The following is a 21,806-nucleotide window of genomic DNA, read 5'->3' as shown; positions in this document are numbered from 1 at the left end:
GTGCGGGTGCGGCAACCTTATCCTGTGCGGGTCTTGATGCAGGTTGCTCATGGACGGGATTGAAGGCCTAGGACTGGGGCGACAGCACGCGTGCCACAGAGAGGGCTCTGCGTGCCACCTGTGGCACGCGTACCATAGATTCATCACCACGGACCTATACTGCTAAAAAAAAAAACAAAGAAAGAAAAGAGTTAAAGTTGAAGGAGGAATTTAGGAAATTAGAATTAGAACTACAAATGGACCCACAAAAGAAAACACTTAAAAGCAAAAAGAAATAATAAAACATAAATTAAACCTTGTAGAGGCGGAAACAATGGCTCAACAAACTAAAAGGGCTAAAAAGAATTTCTTTGAAAATACTAACAAACCAGGGTGATGGTTAGTATATAAATTGAAAAAAGAGAAAGAGAAAAAAACTGATAAATAAGTTGCAAGACTCAAAAGGTGAATTACAGTTTCAAAATAACACAATTTAAAAAATCATCAAAGATTTTTATGAGACACTTTATGATACAGAGATAGTTTCAAAAGAAAAAATGCAGCAGTACTTTAAAAAAGCAGATCTACTAAAAATTCCAGAGAATATTCAAAACATATTAAATGAAAAAATATCCATGATGGAGATAACAGAGGCCATAAAAAGGTAAAAAAAAGTGACAAGACCCGGACCCAGAACTTTATAAATTCTTACAAGATATATTAAGCCCAATAATGAAAGAACTGTAATGAAATACTTTTGGAGGCTAAAATATCAAATACATTGGCAGAAGCTAATATTATTTTAATACCTAAAGAAGATTCTGACTTGTTGCAAATAAAAAATTATAGACCAAATATTGTTATTAAATGTAGATTATAAATTTTTTGCCTTAATAACAGCAGAAAGATTAAAGAAATTTCTGACTGAATTTATATATACAGACTAAAATGGTTTTCTACCTAAAACACAAATAAACAATAACTTAAGAATGATTCTAGATGTTTTGGAGTACTGTTGTGTCCTGAGCCTTCAAAAGCAGGCTCGGGAGTTGCGTTGGTCCTGGGGATTCCAAAAGCTGCCCAGGATCAGACTGAGTGATGCCGGCTTTGTGCGCATGCGCAAGGCGCGAAAACGCCCTGCTACTTTGTTTTGTCTTTGTCCGGGTCTCTGGTCGCATAAAGAGGCCTGCGTGCCTGTTGCTGTTCTGTTCGAGTATTGAATAAAGCCATCAAGGCCCAGGTGCACGGGTGCCAAGTGTGCCAACAGTCTCAGCCTGAAATGCCTCAGGCACCAGTACATAAGTGGGAGGAAACTCAAACCCCAGGGTCTAGGGTGCATATAGATTATGCTGGGCCCTTTCAGGGGCAATTCTTCCTGGTTGTTGTTGATAGCCATTCCAAGTGGCTAGAGGTTGTTCTTGTTTCCTCCACTACTACTGCCAGGACCATCGAGGTGTTGAGAGGTATTTTTACATCACACAGTCTTCCAGATGTTCTGGTTTCAGATAATGGCCCAGGCTTTTCTTCAGGCCAATCTGATCCGGCATGCAACATCGGCTCCCTTCCACCCTTCCTCCAACAGACTGCCTGAGAGAATGGTGTGCACCACCAAAGATGCACTCAAGAAACTGATTTTTTTAAATAATTTTTTATTTTTCCAAACTCTCCCCCATACATATACCGTGATATTTATCAGATGTTAACATACATTCTTTTTACATTCATATATAAGATACTTTTGATAAAATGAAATAAATACATACACATGACTTTTGGTGTTGCTCGCCCATTTCCCCTTTCACTGTATCCACATTCCTTCTTCTCTACCTTCTTTCTCCCTTTCTTCTCTTCCCTACTTCCCTCTTCTTCCTCTCCTCTTCTCTTTCCTTCACCACTTCTCCCCACTTCTCCTCCAACCTTCCTACTTCCTTCTCCCCTCCTTTACTCTTTTTCAAGAAACTGACTTACGGTAACTGGCATCACAGATTAGCAGATTTCCTTCTTGCACACCGCACCACACCATGCACTGCTACAGGGAAGAGCCCCACTGCACTCTGCTGGGGTCGCCGTCTTATCACTAAACTGGACAGGTTGCACCCAGACCAGGTGGCTTCATAGATGTCACAACCACAGTCACCTAGGAGATTCCAAGTGGGTGATCTGGTCTGGGCACAGAACTATGGGCCTGGTCATCTCTGGGTCACAGCTGTGGTCTGCAAGGTCTCTGGGCCGTTTTCATACAAAGTCACCTTGGGAGATGGCTGCGTTCTTCGCAGACAATAGACCAACTGCATTGGAGACTGGACTCTCACCCTTCCGCTTCTAGCTCTTCTCCAGCATGATGAGTGTAGAATCCACCGGTGGATAATTTCAGCCTTCCTGCTCAGAAGAGACTAAGTCAGAACTTTAGCCATGCCTCCCTCTGGGTGTGTCTTCCCAGTTTTTGACTTAGTCTCGGCTCAGTAGGGCGCAAATCTTTTGGCTCCTTAGCTAGGCTAGGTTAATTGATCATCCAATTGAATCTAATTGAATTTAATTCATTCTGCAGTATCTAAATTGTAGTGTTTTTTCCTTTTTTCAATTGGGACTCAAATTGACTAAATTTAGCATTGGAAATTGACTCAGGCCTTCTGGCTTCGAGCCTAACAGGCTCCTGTGGAGAAGGCTGCAGGCCATTTTCATGTGGGGCTTTCAGCTCCGATTAAGTGGATCAGCGGGAGCGCGGACCAGCCATCCAGCTGGCTTGTGGTGAACGGAGTTTTTTCAGGAATCAGGCAGTTCGGAGGCTTCCCTTTCAAGCTTCACCGACACGAGGCTTCTCTTGGCAACAGAGTTCGGATCGCAGCGGAGGCTGCGCGACTAACAGTGTGCCTTTTATGAACGGGGGAAAGTGCTTTCTTAGCTTGGCTGATTCTTAAGGTTCTATCTAGCAGGGGTTTTGATTACCTTCTATTCCCCTTTTTCAGCGTGGTCGCCATTCTTTTGGAGGCACTGAACGGCTGCGACCACCGTTTTGACCACATGTTCAAGATGTGGCCGCCATTTTGGGAATGTTATTAGACGCGGCTGCCATTTTAAGAGTGTTATCAGGCGCGGCCACCATTTTGAGAGTGTCATTAGGAATGGAAGCCATTTTGTAGGGACCTCGTGTTCCTCTCAAAGATATTGAGGCCTACCTTTATTTGCCATTGGCCTGTGTTGTCAGGCCTTTAATCGGGGGGGGGGGACATTTTTCAGTGTGTTATCAGGAGAATCACATAGTTGATTCCTGTACTATATTGGTGTTATTGTTCTAACTATTCATTGAGGTTCAGTCAAATATCTTTGATTTCTGGTGTGAGTTTGAGCGAAGGGGAATTTATTTTAGATCCATCTGTTCCAATTAGTGTGTGGCACTGTGTCACAGGCCTAGACAGGCAGTTCTAGGGAGCTGTCTGTCTGTCTTTTGCCATTGCTGTTGTGCAGAGCGAGGATCGTTTTCCATCTCTGTCAACTAGATCCGCGTGTTTGGGTTCCCCCCACTTCTGGATATCTCCTACCCAGATTATCCAGACTACAATGGCAGACAGTTCCTCGCCCCAGGCATCATAGGGCTCTGGTATTCCCCCCGCACAAACAAAGCGCAGATCTATTGATTTGGATGCGGGGGGAAAGAAAAAAGCCAAGACAAAACACATCTCCACCAAAGAGCCCTCCAAGTCAGCCGAGCAAGAGGCCTCGAGGAGACATCTGGCACTGGAAAGGGAATTCTCCAAAGCCCAAAGGCTCATGTCCAGTGAAGCTGAAGTGATTCCCCCCGTTCCATTGGACACTTCTCCATTTGAGCCTCCATTTGCACCTTCTCATGATGCCCCTAGGGCTTGGTCTCCTCAGGGGGAAACTGAATAGGTTGGTCCTCCTCGCTCCTCATCTTCATCTCCTCATCAGGGTCCTGAAGCCACCCTTCTCTTTTCAGGTCTCTACTGATGAAGGCCTGTACCACCGCCAACCTCACTTCGGTATAGGAGGAGAAACCCTCCACCTCCACCAGCCAGGAATCTAACCCCTTGTTCGCAGAACAGGTTGTGGAGGACAAGCAGATTCCTTGTCTACAGGTTTTCCGTACTACGGTGGAGAAACAGTGGTCATCCCTGGCTACTCTACCTTCTCCTAATAGTACAGAGAAGGAACTGTTCAATGTTTCTTCTTCATTTGCTTCCCTCTTGGAGATGCCTTCTGTAGACATTCCTCTGACTTCTTTGTTTTCCACATCTGTTATTCCAGGGGATATGGCTGAGGCCCTGAAGGCAGAGGACAAGAAGTTTGAGCTTTCTCTCCACCGAGCTCACCAGGCTTCGGCATGGGCGATCAAGGCTGCGAGTTCATCCTCTTTCTTCGCAAGGGCATCAATAATGTGGCTCTGTGAACTGCAGGCAATCGTTCCCCCGGATCAGGTTTGGACACATCAGACACTAGGGAAGCTAGTGGCTGCTTCAGAGTACATGGCAGACACTTCTCTTCATTTGACCAGGTACTCCGCTAGATCCATTGCAGCCATGGTTACCTCTCGTAGGCTACTGTGGCTAAAACAGTGGAGAACTGACTTGAAGTCCAAGTGGCGTCTGTCGACGGCCAAGTATAGCGGTACACAGTTATTCAGGTCAGTCCTCGAACCACACATTATTGAGGGCAAGGATAAACGCAAGATTCTGGCACATCCCTCCAAATGGTTGGATAGGCGGCCCCAGCAGGAGTTTTGTAGGCAGGCTTTCCATCCCAGTGGTTCCTGGGAGTGGAGGCAGCCTTTCGGACAGGGCAGTCCTGTGATTGGTCAAGAGGCTCGCGATCTTTTTCCCCCCAGGCAGGATCATCCACAGGACCGCCAGAGCATGGGAGCCAAGGGCCAATTCCAGTCCAAACGTCCCTTTCAGGGCTTGGGGGCCGTCCTTACAGATGGTCCAAGTGATGCCAAGGAGGACTCTCCCATTGGGGGGTCACTTGGCGCTGTTCAGCGACATTTGGGAGGCTACCACCACTGACTCTTGGGTCAGAGAGACCATCAAATACGGTCTCACTCTAGAGTTTTACTCTCTTCCCCCAGACCATTTCATATAGTGCCCGGTGTCATGAAATGCAACCAAGGCACAATTGGTAGCCACAGCCATCTCCCATTTGACAGAAATCAAGGCCATAGAACCTGTACCACAGGAACAGGAAGGAGAGGGGCTTTACTCCATTCTGTTCATGGTCCCCAAAGCCTCAGGGGGATGGAGGGTGATACTGGACTTAAAGGGTCTCAACTACTTCTTGACCTACAGAAGGTTCGAGATGCAGACCCTAAAGTCCATTCTCGCCAGCATCAGGAAAGGGGACTTCCTCTCCTCCATAGATCTGACAGAGGCGTACCTACACATCCCGATATTTCCAGAACACCGCACGTTCCTTCGGTTTTGTTACACGCACTGGCATTACCAATACAGAGCCCTTCCTTTTGGTCTTTCTTCAGCTCCAAGGGTTTTCATAAAGATTTTGGCAGTCTTGGCGGCTCACCTCAGGATGATGCTGGTGCGTGTGCAATGCTACCTAGATGACATCCTAGTTCAGTCCAGTTCTTTCCGGTCGGCTCAGTCAGACCTGAAAATCACCATACATACCCTTCAGGTTCACGGGTTCTCAGTGAACTTCAAAAAGAGCCACACGATCCCCACAAAGCCCCTCCTTCATCTAGGGGCGATCATAGATTCAGACCTTTGCAAGGTCTATCTTTCACAGGAGCGTCAGATCAGCATCCGAAAGCTGGTACATCAGGTTCGGAGAGAGAAAACAGTGCCTCTGGTACAGCTGTCTTAACTCTTGGGAAAAATGGTTTCTTGCATGGGGATCATTCCGTGGGCCAGACTTCACTCAAGAAGCCTTCAGTGGTTCCTCCTTCCCTTTCAGAAACAGAACCTCAGTTCATCCAACAGAAGGGTCAGGGTCCCTCACCACACTCTGTTATCCCTTCTATGGTGGGCTTCATCCACAATGACCAAGGGGACCATTTTCAAGGAGCCTCTCAGGCTCACCTTGACTACAGGCGCCAGTCTGTTTGGTTGGGGGGCCCATCTTTAAACCCATCTGGCTCAGGGACAGTGGTCCCGGTCGGACCTAGTTCACAACATAAATTGGCTCGAACTCAGATCCATATACTTAGCACTCAGGCGGTTTTCCTCCCTAGTGACGGGACAGCATGTCCTGATTCTGACAGATGTGGCAGCCAAGGCTCACGTCAACAAACAGGGAGGGACCCAATCCTGGTCGCTCATGCAGGAGGCCTTGGATCTAGGTCTGTGGGCAGAGTCCACTCTGGGTTCCATCTGGGCGGAACACATATTGGGGGAGGCAAATCGACAAGCGGATTCCCTGAGCAGGGTCACAGAGGACCACTCGAAGTGGCGCCTGGACCCGGTACTGTTCAGGGACATCTCAATCAGGTTTGGTCGTCCACATCTGGATCTTTTTGCCTCCCCGTCGAACATCCAACTTCCCAGATTCTTCTCCAGGTTCCCGACGGGGGGGCGGAGGGAACGGACGCCATTCAGTGCCAGTGGCCGGGGGGCCTGCTTTATGCCTTTCCTCTTCTTCTGTTATTACAGGCAACCATCCGCAAACTGATTCAGGAAAGGGCGGAGATAATCTTGATTGCTCCACATTGGCTAAGGCATCTGTGGTTTGCCGACCTTGTGGATCTATCGCTCTCACCATCGTGGAGGATTTCCCCGGAACAAGTGGCTCTCAGCCAAGGGAATCTTCAGCATCCAGATCCACAGTGGCTCCAGTTAGCTGCCTGGCACTTGAGCGGGAAAGTTTAGCTAGGCAATCCTATTCGTCCGGGGTGATCTCGATGATCCAGGCCTCAAGCCGCCCTCGACTAATAGGATTTATGACATGACGTGGAGGAACTTCTGCACGTGGTGCACTAGACAACAGCTCAGGCTGCTATCGATCACCATTCCTAGCATATTGGATTATCTGCTGGAAGGTTTGAACAAGGGTTTATCACCTAGTACCATCCGCAGACAGGTCGCGGCCTTGTCAACGGTTGATTGGTTCCTTTGTTGCAACATCCAGCAGTTAGTGCCTTTCTAAAGGGTGGTTAATGCTAGACTGCCCGCAGTTCATCACTATCCGTCTTGGGACCTGCCTAGGGTGTTACAGGCTCTGACCTCTCCTCCGTTCAAGCCTCTCAGCTCTTGCTCTCTTCATTTTCTGTCTTTGAATGTGGCATTCTTAGTAGCCATAACATCGGCTAGAAGAATTTCAGAATTGGCCGCACTCTCAGATAGGAGTGATTTGTGCACCATTTTTGAGGATAGGGTGGTCCTCAGATTGGACCCTTCCTTCATTCCAAAGGTCAATACCTTGTTTCATAGGTCCCAAGATCTGATTCTTCCAAATTTTTGTCCTAATCCATCATATTGTCTAGAAAGACAGTGGCATAAATTGGATGTGCGCAGGGCTCTGCACCATTATGTCAAGTGAACCTCGGCTTTTCGCAAGTCAGAGGCCTTGTTCGTGTCTTTTCAATGCTCTGCCATGGGTCAGAAGGTTTTGTCTTCGACCATTGGTAGGTGAATCAGGGCATGCATTGCTCGGGCCTATCTTTCTCAGTCACTTCCAGTTCCTGCACACATCACGGGTCACTCGAATGCGCAGCGCAGCTGCATCAGCGGCCTGGTCCACCCAGGCTTCAGTCGAGGAGATATGTAGGGCAGCGACGTGGTCTTCCCCTTCCTCGTTTGTCAGGCATTATAAGATAGATAGGTTTGCAGTGGCGGATGCTGCTTTTGGCAGGTTAGTTCTACAACGAGTAGTTTCTTCTCAGGGGACACAAGCCTAGACTTTTCCCTCCCTGTAGGGACATGAGCGGCTTTGGTATGTACCACCGGTGGATTCTACACTCATCATGCTGGAGAAGGGGTGTTGTCTTACCTGAACGCCTTTTCTCAGCATGATGATGTAGAATCCACACCCTCCCGTTACAGTAGTCTAGGCAGGTGTCGCGATGATTGGAGCCATTGCGCCAGACTTCATCATGGATGCTTTGCCGCGTCAAAAACTGGGAAGACACACCCAGAGGGAGGCGTGGCTAAAGTTCTGACTTAGTCTCTTCTGAGCAGGAAGGCTGAAATTACCCACCGGTGGATTCTACATCAACATGCTGAGAAAAGGCGTTCAGGTAAGACAACGCCCATGCTCTGGGGGGGGGAGGACTATAATATGCATTCTGAGGTTCAGTTTCACAGGCCTAACAGGCCATCATTAGCCACTGCTGAAGCTATATGGAATTCATCCCAAGGTTCCGCAAGTGCTCCTAACAGGAAGTCACAGGATAGGGGGTCATCCCACATATTCATAAGTACTCCAGACAGGGAGTCACACTGGGGGTATCCACAGTATTCACTCATGGCAGATAGTGCTCCAGACAGGGAGACTGACCAGGGGTATCCACACAAATCAAAAACAGCAAGAGAACAAGAATTCCAGCAGGGGCGCTGGCCCAATTCCGCAATTGCTCCCAGAAGGAGGTCAACAGGGAAAGGGGTAGCCAAGGAGGAGACTCCTGACTCTGGCACCTTGGGCACGTGCTTGGGGGCCACAGAGTACTGGGGCACTTCCGCTACCCAGCACTCTCCATCTGCTGGCCTTGGGTTCGAGGGACAGTGTTCCCAAGAAGGGTCCATTGTGGACCCGGGGACTTCCACCCCTCCAAGGTATGCTGGCTTGGACTTAGAGGTCCAGCCAGCCAGCAGATGGGCGGGTCAACTGGGTATTTGGGGCAGGCAACCTTACCGGGGTCTCCTGGTAGGCAAGCAGGTAGGCCAGGCAACCTTACCGGGGTCTCCGGGAAATTTAAGGCAGCCACACACTGGCCTGCCTTGCCTGGTAGGCGAAAAAGGAGGCCAGGCAATCTCTCCAGGCCCTAGGAGGTCACAGCAGGCCTAGTGCCCACCCAAGCATCTTAGAGAATTTGTGAAGTTGCTGTCAAGTTCCAAGGGTTCTGTTCATAAAGGCCCTGAATGAGGGTAGATTATTTTGCATTATTTTTTGATTTCGGATACATTTATGCTTAACAAAATTGAAGGGGTTTTGCCTGAGGGTAAACTCAAGTATTCCACATTCCTTGCATTTGATTTGTGAAACTATATAACACTCTCCCATTGTATGATGTGCATGTGTGTGCAAAGATATGTTCCATCTGGGGGGAGGGGTGTTGTGTCCTGAGCCTGCAAAAGCAGGCTCGGGATGTTGCATTGGTCCCGGGCATTCCAAAAGCTGCCTGGGACCAGACTGAGAGGCACCGGTCTTGTGCACATGCGCAAAGCGCGAAAATGCCCTACTACTTTGTTTTGTCTTTGTCCAGGTCTCTGGTCGCATAAAGAGGCCTGCATGCCTGTTGCTGTTCTGTTCGAGTATTGAGTAAGAGGAATAAAGAGCTGTTGAACTTCGCCATGTTTATTCATCATTCGCAAGCGAACGGAGTATTTAACAAGTACTATGAAGTTCATCCAGGGAAACAGATGGTATTAATATTTCTAGATGCACAGAAAGTGTTGATAACGTAAATTGGCAATTTATGTTCCAGCAACTAGAAGAAATGGACTTTGGAGAAAACTTTATAAACATAATCAAAACAATTTACAATAAACAAACAGCTAAAGTAATTGTAAATGGAGATTTTACAGAAAATTTTAATATTAAAAAAGGCACAAGACAGGTGTCATGCCTCCGACACCTGTATCTGCTGAGGAAAATGAGCTGGAACTGAAACCTATGGAGGTCGAGGGAGGGGTGTCTGTGGATTCAGAGGAATGTGGGGAAGAGCAGGCTGAGACATGCCAGGGCCTCTCAGGATTGGGACAGGATGAACATGAGAGACAGAGCTCAGGCGATGAGCAAGGGCCACCCCCTCCTGATCCTAGAGCATGGAGAGTGGAGAGAAGGTAGAGAAATTAAAAGACTGGAGATAAAAGATGAAAAATATAAACTACAAGCATTTGCAGACGACTTGGTTTTTATATTAGAAGAACTGCTTGAAACAAACATCAACCTTATGGAGAAAATAGAAGAAGTTGGAGAAATAGCAGGGTTGAAAATAAATAGAGAAAAGACTAAAGTTTTAACTAAGAATCTTACAGAAAAACAAAAAAAATTAACTAGCAAAAAAACCCAAACCTCCAAATAGTTAAAAAAGTTAAATATTTGGGAATCCATTTAACAGCAAGATGTGCAACAATAAAAGAAAATAACTATATAAGATTATTAAAACAAATTAGATCTGGAAAAGTGGAAAAATCTACAACTTTCGATGCTGGGAAGAATAGCAACAGTGAAAATGAATATCTTACCAAAATACTTTTTTTTTATTTCAAACAATACCTATAAGATTGGGAAAAACCTTTTTTGATGAACTAAATACAATAATACTGAAATTTATTTGGCAGGGGAAAAAAGCTAGAATTAGATTGAAAATGCTACAAGAAGCAAAAGAAAATGGAGGATTTGGACTGCCAGACTGGACGCTATATTACCAAGCAACTATATTAACATGGATAAAAGAGTGGATAATACTTAGAGACAAAGGATTTCTATACCTAGAGCAGTGGTTCTCAACCTGTGGGTCGGGACCCCATTTGGGGTCTAACGACCATTTCACGGGGGTTGCCAAACAACGCAGTCCGCCATTTTTTTCCCCTTTTCCTTAGCTACTCCCTTTTATTCTATTGGCTTTTGAAAACCAATAGAATTGACTCTCTTGAATAGAGTCTAATTCTATTGGCTTTCAAAAGCCAATAGGAATTGTCCAGGCTGTATCTGCCCTGCTGAGCCCGCCAAAAGTCCCATTCTGCAAACGGTGCTGCACCAGTTGAGTAGTCTTTGACTTACGACTGGTTGAGTAGTCCTCGACTTACGACCGATTGGGGGTCGCGGCATTAAAAAGATTGAGAACCACTGACCTAGAGGGGCATGACCTACAACTTGGATGGCATGCCTTTCTGTAGTATTGGAAGAATAAAATACATAGATATTTTCAAAATCATTATATAAGAAATGCATTTTTCTTAGAATGGGAAAAAATAAAAGCGAAAATGTATATTAAAATACCTGGATGGCTTTCAACAATGGAAGCATTTGCTTACCCAAACTTGATTAATTACAAGAAAGTTGTGACCTATAAAGATATTCTGGAAAATGAAGGGAAATTGAAATATAGACTAGATTTAGGGTATTGATTTACCATGGTGGCCATATTTACAAATTCAAACAAGATGCGAAAAAGATGTTAAAACAAAGGATTTTACAAAGAACAGACAGAATTTGACCAGATATCGCTGAAAACAGATGAAAAGCTGATTTAAAAACTTTACAAACATTGTTAAGCTTAAAGATGGAAGAGGAACAAGTACAAGAAACAATGATAATATGGGCAAAGAACTTTGGATATAATATAGAATTAGAAAATTGGCAAAGCTTATGGGAAAGAAACTTTAGAATAATGAAAGTGTGTCCTATAAAGAAAACTTATGCAAAATGTTTTATAGATAGCAAAAATGTTTAAAAATATGTCTAGTAAGTGTTGGAAATGTAAACAAAAACCAGGTACTTACTATCATATCTGGTGGACATGCCCTAAAGCTAAAAGATTTTGGTCAAAAATACATATATGGTTAGAGAAAATGATTAAAAAACATATAGACTTTAAGCCAGAATTGTTTTTGTTAGGCATAATAGTAGGAAAATATGAGAAAGAATGTATATACTTAATTTTACATGTATTAACGGCAGCAAGAATAGTATTTACTCAATATTGGAAAAATGAAAATCTACCAACAGAGGAAGAATTAATTAAGAAAATTTTAAATTGTGCAGAAATGGACAGGTTGACACTGAAGATAAAAGAAAAAGAAGATTCAGTGTACTTTAGAACATGGGACAATTTTTATCAATGGCTAGAAAAACGAGTTAGAGAGAAAGGAACATAATATGTACTATATAACATTAAATATGTATTAGTAAGAAGAATACTATCTGGTGAAGAGAAGGTTTAAGAAATATATTAACTAACATATTGATTATGAAAATATAGAAACTAATTATTACTGATTGTTTTTTAAACACATGAATCCAGACAACATGCTCTTTGCTAATTACTAAAAAATGTTATTTTATAAAAATTTATAAAAATTTCACTTCCTCTATTATTATTGCAAAATCATTTTCAATCAGTACAAAACCACAGACAGAAAACATGAACAAACGAAACTACCAGTTTCATTTCTGTCATAAAATTAACAGCCAAAATACAAAAGACTAGAGATACTATTTTAGAATGTACAGTTATCTAAAATGCAACATTGGCTCCAAATTATTTTGCTTGCTATCTAATAACTTCTGTTTCATCCATGTTGCCTCTGACTGCCTTTGCTGCACTCAGTAAATCTAGGCGGCCAGGGATACCCAGCATATTTTGGACTCAAAATTTTCCATAGCTTCACTGAACTTTATATTTCCTGTACCCACTTGTGCTACAGTGTAGCACTATTTTTAGTCTGGTTAAATTGGTTTAAGATTGAATCCCCTGGTGTTACAGGTGTGGGAGCCATCACCTTCATAACTATTTTGTGACTTTTTAAAGGCATCTTGCTGATACTATATAAGTACAAGGAATCTGGAGAATTTTCAGTTTTTTTTTTCATTCTGCTTTCTGTCTTGTCTGTTGCAATTGTCCTCCATAATGTATTCCCTTTTGTGGGATTGCCCCAAACCTCAGCATTCTAATTTAGATAGTCCTTGATAACAAATGGAAAAATGAAGTTTCTCCAGTTAAGCTGATTTTTAACATGTAGAAATCAAAAGAAAGATCCCCAAGACCACCAATTCCAGATAGGAACTGGTAATTGCCTCTCAGAGTTATTAGCTAAACAATTAAGAAACAAGCCGTTTTGAAGTCTGGTGCTTGTCATGCAACTTCCAAAGACAGCACAGTTTGCAACCCTATTCAGATTTCTCCCAGGTAGTTTTCCTGCTTAAACTAAGCCACAAGATGAATATGCCCTGGTAACTTTTCTGCTGTTTTTTATGATATTGCCTTCAACTTAATTCTCAAATACCTAAGCCAATTCAAAGTTTTCCTTAGCTGTTCTGATGTTAAAGTAATGCTTTCCCTTTAAGCAGGCCACAAGATGTAGTAATTTGGGAGTACCCAAACCATATTACCATTTTGTTGTCAGTTGTCCTTAGTAAGCAAAATCTGCATGGCACCCTAGTAATTGTATGCTGATGGACACAAGCTCCCTTTTCTCTAGCTCCATAGTTCTCTGGGTTATTCTAAGACATAGAATCCATTTTTCTTCCCAATCAGGTTCTGGACTGACCTATGTTTCGATCCAGAATCTCAATTTAGAGACCTGAATCAGCTGAAAGTGCAGCCAATAATTGGCAGAAAAGTCCTACATAGAGCAATGACTTAGTGAAGTTTTCAGAGTTAACAGTAGTGTAAGCATGTGTGTAGAACTGAAAATGACACTACTATTGCTGTATATTTCTATATATGTGCCACAGAATAATAATGCTACATGAGAATATGAAAGTGACAATATCTAGTAACCATACATAAAATTCCTAGTTACTAGTGGCAAATTCAGGGGCTGTTATATATAAAAGATGTTGTTATAGTACTCCTACATAGTAAATATTTATTGTACATATTTATTGAAAACAAACTATAAACCTCTGGGAATTCTCTGTCTTAGGAAGGAGCTAATGGCAAACCACCCCCAAATCTTGTCAAGAAAACTGCAGGCTCTAGTCCCAGCAGTCACCAGGAATCAAAACTGATTCAAAGAAACACACATACAAAAATCCTTAACAATATATAATTTGGTTTATTTCACAGTGTTAAGTATTTATATGCATATTTAACAGTTTTCAAGCATTAAACCATCTGACCTATTCTGCTGCACTTATTCTTTTGTAATGTCCCCAAAATACTTTCACCAGAAAAGTCATCATAAATTTTTATTTGGGAAAAACTTCTAAGTTTTCCTTTTTCTAAAAAAATCAAAGAAAATGGCTGAATGATAGTGAACATTGATATTATTTGATCCATCGTTTTAGAATAAGTATCTAGTTCTTGGTGAAAATGTTCAAGGCATTCAAACACTGCCCTTTAGATTTCTTCTGGCAGTGTAAGACCAACATGTTTGTAATTTCTCCTGGCATTCTTCTTCAACAGTTTATTCTTTTTTTTTTCTTCAGTTAATCTCCATTTTCTGAGATTTTCTTGTTGCATAATTTCTCCACAATGTCCAAGTGCTAATCTTCAAGGAACAAATTTTAAGCCTTTGGCTCACATTGTACATTGTTCAAGACTGATCCCAGCTGTTTGCAAATATTGTTGTATCTAATTAACGTTATCTAAAATTTCACATCAGGAACACAAAATAATTCAGGAAAGAGAAATCACATACAGCAGGGAGCAAAGTCTAAGCCATTGACCCTCTTTTTTGGAGGGGGGAGATCTCACAGCATTTCAAAGGTTAACATTAGTCCTTCAACGTTTATATTTACTACAGGCATAGTTTCAAAATGAACAATCCAGCTTGTCTGGGAAAGTCTTTTCACATTCAGCTGCATTTTCCAATGATGAGGTGAAAGTGAAAAGAATAAACTGATTTTTCTCATAAGTTCCCAAAAAGTCACACATGAAGAAATGCTTCCAAAAGAGTGAATTCCACAAAAGTTTGCCAGCAGCAGCAACGCACATCCAGCTCCATTGCTGTGCCTGCCCGGTGCCACTGACCACTATACAGCTGCTTGGTGCAGCAGCATTACCACTTTGGCATCAGCCATGTGGTGCAAGAATAGTGACAGAGAGTGGGGCCATGAGACTCCTCACCTCCTATTGCCTAATGTAGGATGGACTAATCCCCAGTACTTTTTTTTAAAGCATTTTAATACAGGATTATTTATTTTAGTGCCCCTTTATGCAGTGTTAGAAAGCTGGGGTATTTTGAAGCTGCTTATAAATATTTTTAACGAATTAGGAGATATGGGGAATATACTCATACTCTCCTTTCTATAAATCATTCATAATTCTTAAATACATCTTTGCTGTCTTAAATTCATTATATTTTTCTCAGTAGACTTCATGTTGTACAGAGTTTCCTAACAAATCTAGGACAGTTATTTTTTTAATCAAAATGAAAGCATACCAAGAAAATCAGTTTTTGCAATACTGTTTCAAATACACAGACTATACTGTCTCTGATCCAAAAGACTAAGAGAATGCGTAGACATGGAGATTAAGTTTACACAAATGCAGTATGTGAGCCAGCAAAACATGCTGATTACATGGCATGGATGCTAAGGTCAGCATCTTAACTTACAATTTGCATAACTAAAGGCTTTAGTTCTTAATTTAAGACTAAAGTGTTTTCTGCATTGGACAGCCTTGTTATAACATTACTCCAACAAAATGTAATTAACATTGTGAAGATTAAGCAACATATATTTTACAATCATATTGATATTACATTATGTAACTTACAGTGCTAAGCATTTATTGGTGGCAGATGAAAAGCAGATTCAGTACATTGCAGTAAGCATTCTCTTGTCTTTCCTTACCGTAAGGGGTTGCTTTTTGTGTGTGTGCCTTTGACTCAGCTTTGACTTCTAGCAACTGCTTGGACAAGTCCCTGACATTTTCTTGGCAAGATTTTTCAAAAGTGGTTTGCTATTGCCTCCTTCTTAGGACTGAGAGAGAGTGACTGACCCAAAATCATCCAGACTTTTTGTGCATAAGCTGAGACAAGAACTCAAAATCTCCAGCCAGATGCCTTGACCATTATATAAAAGTGGCTTTGGGTAAGAGGATCATACCCATATCTATTATTTCCAATCTATCACTCAAAACATACCCAGAAAATAACAATGTAATTTAAGAATGCTGAGATATGCAGTACAACTTATCATTTCTTGAAAATAAACTTGAGTAATTTAATCATTAAAATTTCAACTAACTTCAACTACTTTTGGTATTTGAAACAATGGGAAAATATGTGATTGAAAAGATTGAAATTTACATCACTGTATGTTATGATCTTAAGAAGAATTTTTATAAAGTTATGTATTGGTACACATCACCAGAAAAAATTGTCTAGAATGTATAAAGACATTACTAATTTATGTTGGAAAAGTGAAAAACCAAAAGAGATGTTTTACTACACTTGGTGGACTTGTAAAAATAATGCAAAAAGTTTGGATTCAAATACAAATACTAAGTCAGAGTGATAAATAAACAATTGGGAAAAAGTTGTGGAACTTTGTTTTTAAACTTGACAATATCATCAAAATTATTATATGTGTAAAGATGGAAAGATTTGGTATTATTCACAATTGAGGAATAGTTGGTGAAGATTATAGAACTTGTAGAAATGGCCAAATTGACTTATCTGATTAGAAAAAAAAATATCTGTGTTTATTGCTAACTAGAAGTCCTTCATAGAGTTTTTGTGGGTAAGAGAAAAAATGAACTTACGATTTATGGTTTTGATGATGAGTCAGGATATTTTACGGGGGAAAATAAGGTATTTTGCAACCAAGTAGTATAATTTATTTGTACTTATAACTGATGTGAAGAAACCCAGAAGTTACTTCTTTGCTTTTGTACTTTTAGCTCTTTTTTTGAGCTCTTTTTTCCTCTTTTCCTCTTTTTATATTAGTTTCTATTAGTTTTTTTATCTTCTTTCTTCAAAGTTTTAATAAAATTATATGGAAAAAAATAAATTTACCTACTTTTAAAATGATTTCTGATTATTTGAGAAAGTGAGAATTTTGAATACTACATAAAAAAGGAAGAGATCACATACTTGATTATCATATAATTTTTGACACTCATTGATAAGACTATATTTTTCTAAACTATTTCAATTGAAGTGTTATCTGCTTTCAGGACTTTGAAACAAATCAGATGAAAATTATAAATCAGCTGGTTACACGGTCAGGGAAAGGAGAAAAATCGTTACATTTAAACATTTTAAAAAAAGATTCTGTAGATTGTAATTCATCCAAATAAGCAGCTGTCCCCCAACTCTTACAATCACTCTTAAGAAGCAGGTTCATAATTTATAGATATTATTTAATCTACTGATATGACCAAATTATTTTAAAAAATTATATAGTTTTTATGAGATTATTATGAGTTAGTGTTAAACCATTCTTGTCAACTGTTCTTGCATTCCCTATATCAGTGTTTCTCAGCTTTGGCAACTTTAAGACTTCAATTCCCAGAATCCAGTTGATCCACATATTTTAAAATTGCCCAGGTTGAAAAAAACTGCCTTGGGTCCAAACCAGCCCAAATTCAAATAATTGATGTTTCTAATCTTAAAGATTCTTCACTCCATTAAGCCAGGATGCATGGAAGTCTATATGTTTCTACCCATCGGTATCCTTAACAGAGGGCCTCCTTTGTCTTTTGGATCAACTTAATTGTAGGCGGCATTCTTGGTAGCACCACTCCAGTTGCTCGTCTTAGAGAATTCACTTGACACTTTCCTACTTAATCCTTTTAAGCCAGACCATGGTCTATCTAAGGATACTCCTTAACTTATAACCATATTCGAGCCTCAAATTTCCATTACAAGGCAGTTATAGTGAGTTTTGCCCCACTTTACGACCCTTTTGGCCACATTTGTTAAAAAAAATCACTGCAGTTGTTAAGTTAATCATGATGTCATTAAGTGAAACTGGCTTGCCCAATTTACTATGCTTGTCGGAAGCCATCTGGAAAGCTTACAAATGGTGATCACATGGTCTTCGGACAGTTCAGCTGCTGTAAATACATGTCGGTTGCCAAGTGCCCAAATTTTTATCATGTGACCATGGGGATGGCTGCAATGGCCATATCTGTGAAAAATGGTCATAAAGTCATTTTTTTCAGTGCTGTTGTGGCTTTGAACGATCCCTAAATGAATGATTATACAGTAAGTTGAGGACTACCAGTATTATCTCATTTTTTCTGGAGTGCTGCTGAAAATATGATATTACTTTTTAATATATACATTAAATTATAATACTACACAGCCATCTGTCCCAGAAAATGAAGAGCTGGTTTGAATTTAAGAGAATTATATTCAAATATTACTGTATAATTAAGTTATAATATTACCTTCAAAGGTTGGAAAGAAAAAACTTATTTTACAGATTGTGAAATATACATAATTAAATACACAGAAAAACATAAGATGAGGTATTTATGAAATATGCCTTTCAGTTCAGAGAGTTTAGATACTTTCTCTTTTTAAGTCTCTTATTTCACAGATATCAAATTGTTATCTGTGTATTTTCTAGTTCTTATAGCCTGTATTCCATTATCTTAATCCAATGGTTCTCAACCTGTGGGTCGGGACCCCATTTGGGGTCGAACGACCATTTCACGGGGGTCACCAAACAACGCAGTCCACCCTTTTTTCCCCTTTTCCTTAACTGTGCTACTCCCTTTTATTCTATTGGCTTTTGAAAGCCAATAGAATAGACTCTCTTGAATAGAGTCTAATTCTATTGGCTTTCAAATGCCATTAGGAATTGTCCAGGCTGTCTCTGCCCTGCTGAGCCCGCCAAAAGTCCCATTCTGCAAACGGTGCTGCACCGGTTGAGTAGTCCTCGACTTACGACCGGTTGGGGGTTGCGGCATTAAAAAGGTTGAGAACCACTGTCTTAATCAATAAACTGAGTACTTCAAATTTATTAGAATGGTTACACTGGAAATAGTTTTAAAAAGACACTAAGAAAGCTAATCATTTTGAATTGGCATTCACATTTATTTGCAAATTATCATCTAGCAAAATATATCACAGCCATATAAATAACCACAAATCAACCTCTATAAGTGCTATGTAGGAATTATGCTGGGTGAAGATTTAAGCAGTGGAATGTATGTGTGTGTGTGTGTGTGTGTGTCTACACCATGGACAGCCAGAGTGACTAACAGAGAGGTGTTAAATCATCAAGAACCAGAAACACCACTGGAAGTTAAAATCATAAGACTACATCTGTTTTACTTTGGCCATGTTCTGCGTGCGAATTCATTGGAGAAGGCAATGATGCTAGGAATGGTTAGTGGACAAAGAAGGGCAAGCAAAGAACACGCTATAAATATATGCTCTAAAAAGTTTTATGTTACTTATGATCATCCTCATTTGTATGTTTTCCAAGCATATTAATAGCAAATCCTATGAATATAAGGAAGTAGATTCAATGCTGATTGGTCACAAGTAACTCCTTATGGATTATATCTGTATGATAAAAATATCTATTAAAACAGATACAATCAGTATATGAATAAAGTAACTGACACTCAGGTACACCAATATAAATAAAATATACAGTAAACATAAATAAACTTAACCCTCAGAGTCAACACTTCATGGGCAGAGAAACTCTATTCTAGTAACCAATCCATCCAGCTACTGACTGCAGATGTGCTGGCTGAATATGCAAATCAAGTTACAAAATGTTTTCCTATGGTAATTTTTCTATTATGTATTTTAGCACTCATTAGAATGGAAGTTTATACACTCTCTTAATCCATGGTGCTGACATATCTGTACATGCTAATTGTAAGTATTTCCAGCCTACAAAGTTCTTACTGTAAAACTCATTGAAACTGAAGTTTACATGATATATCACAAAACATCTTTTCTTCTAATATTGCAGTAATAATTCCTAGGATCCATAGGCTTCCCTTTTCTAATTTGTAAGATTTTTTTTAAAAAAAGAATAATATTCAAGAGGGCAACCAATCCTATCTTCTGTTTACAAATTTAAATGTAGTTTTCAAAGTTTATTCTGAATCACACCACCTACTGTCTACAAGTATCTTATCCCTTATATATTGTAAGCAGTTTTTCGAATAATGGAACAGGAATATATTTGCCTCTTGAAAATAAACGAGGGATGGAAGACTTAACTGAAAGTTGTAAAAAGTGCCCCAAACTCTAAAATTTCTGCTTGTTATTGATTTCAGTTCAGGATTTAATACTCGGAAACGTGGCTTTATAATATATGCAGCAGAGAATTACCCCTCATGAATGTAAAAAAAAATGTTGCTGCTTGTTGCTTTTATTATTTTTACTCATTAGACAAAAGTCGAATTCGAAACAGTTCCGTTCCATACTATCTATTCTGATTGTTTTAAAAATACGTTTCTTTTTGAAATTTAGAATAGGAATTCTGGAGTTATTTGCGTCGTGCGCCATTTCCAAACGGAGGTCTTCTTGATGTCTTTTTTAAAAAAAGGCTCGCTTAAGCCAGAGGAGATCCGAGAGGAACCGACGGAGCCGTCCCTCTCCTCCTCGATGCGGACCGGAGGCAAAGAAAAGGCGAGATTTCCCGGCTGCGCGGTAACGCAGGGATCGCCGAGCGCCCAGCGCACAGCTCTCTTGGCGGGACCCCGCGGAGGGGGCGCGGGAAACGTCCTCCTCCTGGGAAGCCGCCTCTTCCCGCGGCTACCTCAACCCCCCGCCCCCGATCCCCTTCCCGGGCCAGCGGCAAGTGGCCAGGAGAAGGGCTTGCTTTGCCTCTCCTGTCAAGCGGCTGACTCCTCACCTGCTCGAGTTTCTGCCACGGCCCAGAGAAGCAAAAGTCCGCCCCAGTACCAGCTCCTGCACCGCTGGCGGCGCTTGTCCGAGGAGGAGGGGTTGCCGAAGCGGATCATGCCGAATCCTCCGTGACGGTCCGAGAGTGGGGCAAGATTACTCGCCTAGCTTATCCCCGGCCGCTGTCCTGGGTGGCACAACAGGTCCGCCCTCTCATAGGCGGGGTGGATTAGAAAGCGAAAAAGGTCTCCGCCCGGGCGTCTAGCATTATTATTATTGTTATTGCGGTTGTTATAAGTGTCAGGAAGCAAAGGATAGTAAGACATCTTGACTCACCTTTAATTTTCCTAGACTCTTAAGGCGAAGCCGTCAACCCGGAATGACCTTTAAACAAATCTTAGAGGTCAAGAAGCAACGATGGAAACTAATCAAGGAGAGAAGCAATCTAGAGCTAAGAGAAATTTCCTGACAGAAGGATTAATCAGTGGAACGACCTGCCTCTAGAAGTTGTGAATGCTCCAACACTGGAAATTTTTAAGAAGAGCTTGGACAACCATTTGTCTGAAATGGTATAGGTTTCCTGCCTCAGCAGGGGTTGGAACAGAAGACCTCCAAGGTCCCTTCCAATTATTCTATTCTATTCTATTCTATTCTATTCTATTCTATTCTATTCTATTCTATTCTATTCTATTCCATTCTAATCTATTCCATTCTAATCTAAACATTTGGCTGACCCTGCCTGTAGGGTTTGGAAGGGAAGGAGCATCATGTCTGCTTGGTATTTCAGCGGCAGATTTTTGGGCACGGAAGAGCATCCTTGTGCATACCTCAAAAGTTGAATTCAACAAGAGGTATTGTAATCTGATACTGAAGTGTTCACTTTTGACTGGAGTCTCAGCATAGCATGGTTATATCTTGAGGGTTACGTAGATTTTAATGGATGCTAACCAACTGGCGTTTTCCATTTTCTCCTAAGTTTTTCTTCATGAATATGTTTGAGCAAACCATACATGAAATATGTGAAACATAGAAACATTGAAAACTGACAGCAAAAAAAAAGCCCTAGTAGCCCATCAAACCTGCCCTTTGAGTTTTATTTTTTTTCTTTTTAATTAATTTATTATATTTTGAATTACAATATGTTCATTGTACAATCAGCCAGGTAGTCAGACTGGATTTGGCATTTTTATCCACCTAAGAATCCTTTCC

The 21,806-nt window shown here is 41.1% G+C and overlaps 1 protein-coding gene across 1 annotated transcript in view; it reads right to left on the bottom strand.

Annotated features, from left to right (window-relative positions):
• The window catches only part of PLBD1 (phospholipase B domain containing 1), a 46,840-nt gene extending 26,039 nt beyond the window's left edge, over nucleotides 1-20,801 (bottom strand). Inside the window, exon 1 of the mRNA XM_039335639.1 lies at nucleotides 20,608-20,801. Coding sequence (XP_039191573.1) covers nucleotides 20,608-20,716 — 109 coding nt within the window. The 5' untranslated portion in view covers nucleotides 20,717-20,801. The remainder of the gene's footprint in view (nucleotides 1-20,607) is intronic.
• Nucleotides 20,802-21,806: the final 1,005 nt, after the last annotated feature.

This window comes from Crotalus tigris, unplaced genomic scaffold (genome assembly GCF_016545835.1).
Source record: "Crotalus tigris isolate CLP2741 ecotype Arizona unplaced genomic scaffold, ASM1654583v1 scf7180000017644.4837335, whole genome shotgun sequence".
Classification (NCBI taxonomy): Eukaryota; Metazoa; Chordata; class Lepidosauria; order Squamata; family Viperidae; genus Crotalus; species Crotalus tigris.
The sequence above is the reverse complement of the archived record's forward strand: the minus strand, read 5'-3'. Positions and strand labels throughout refer to the sequence as shown.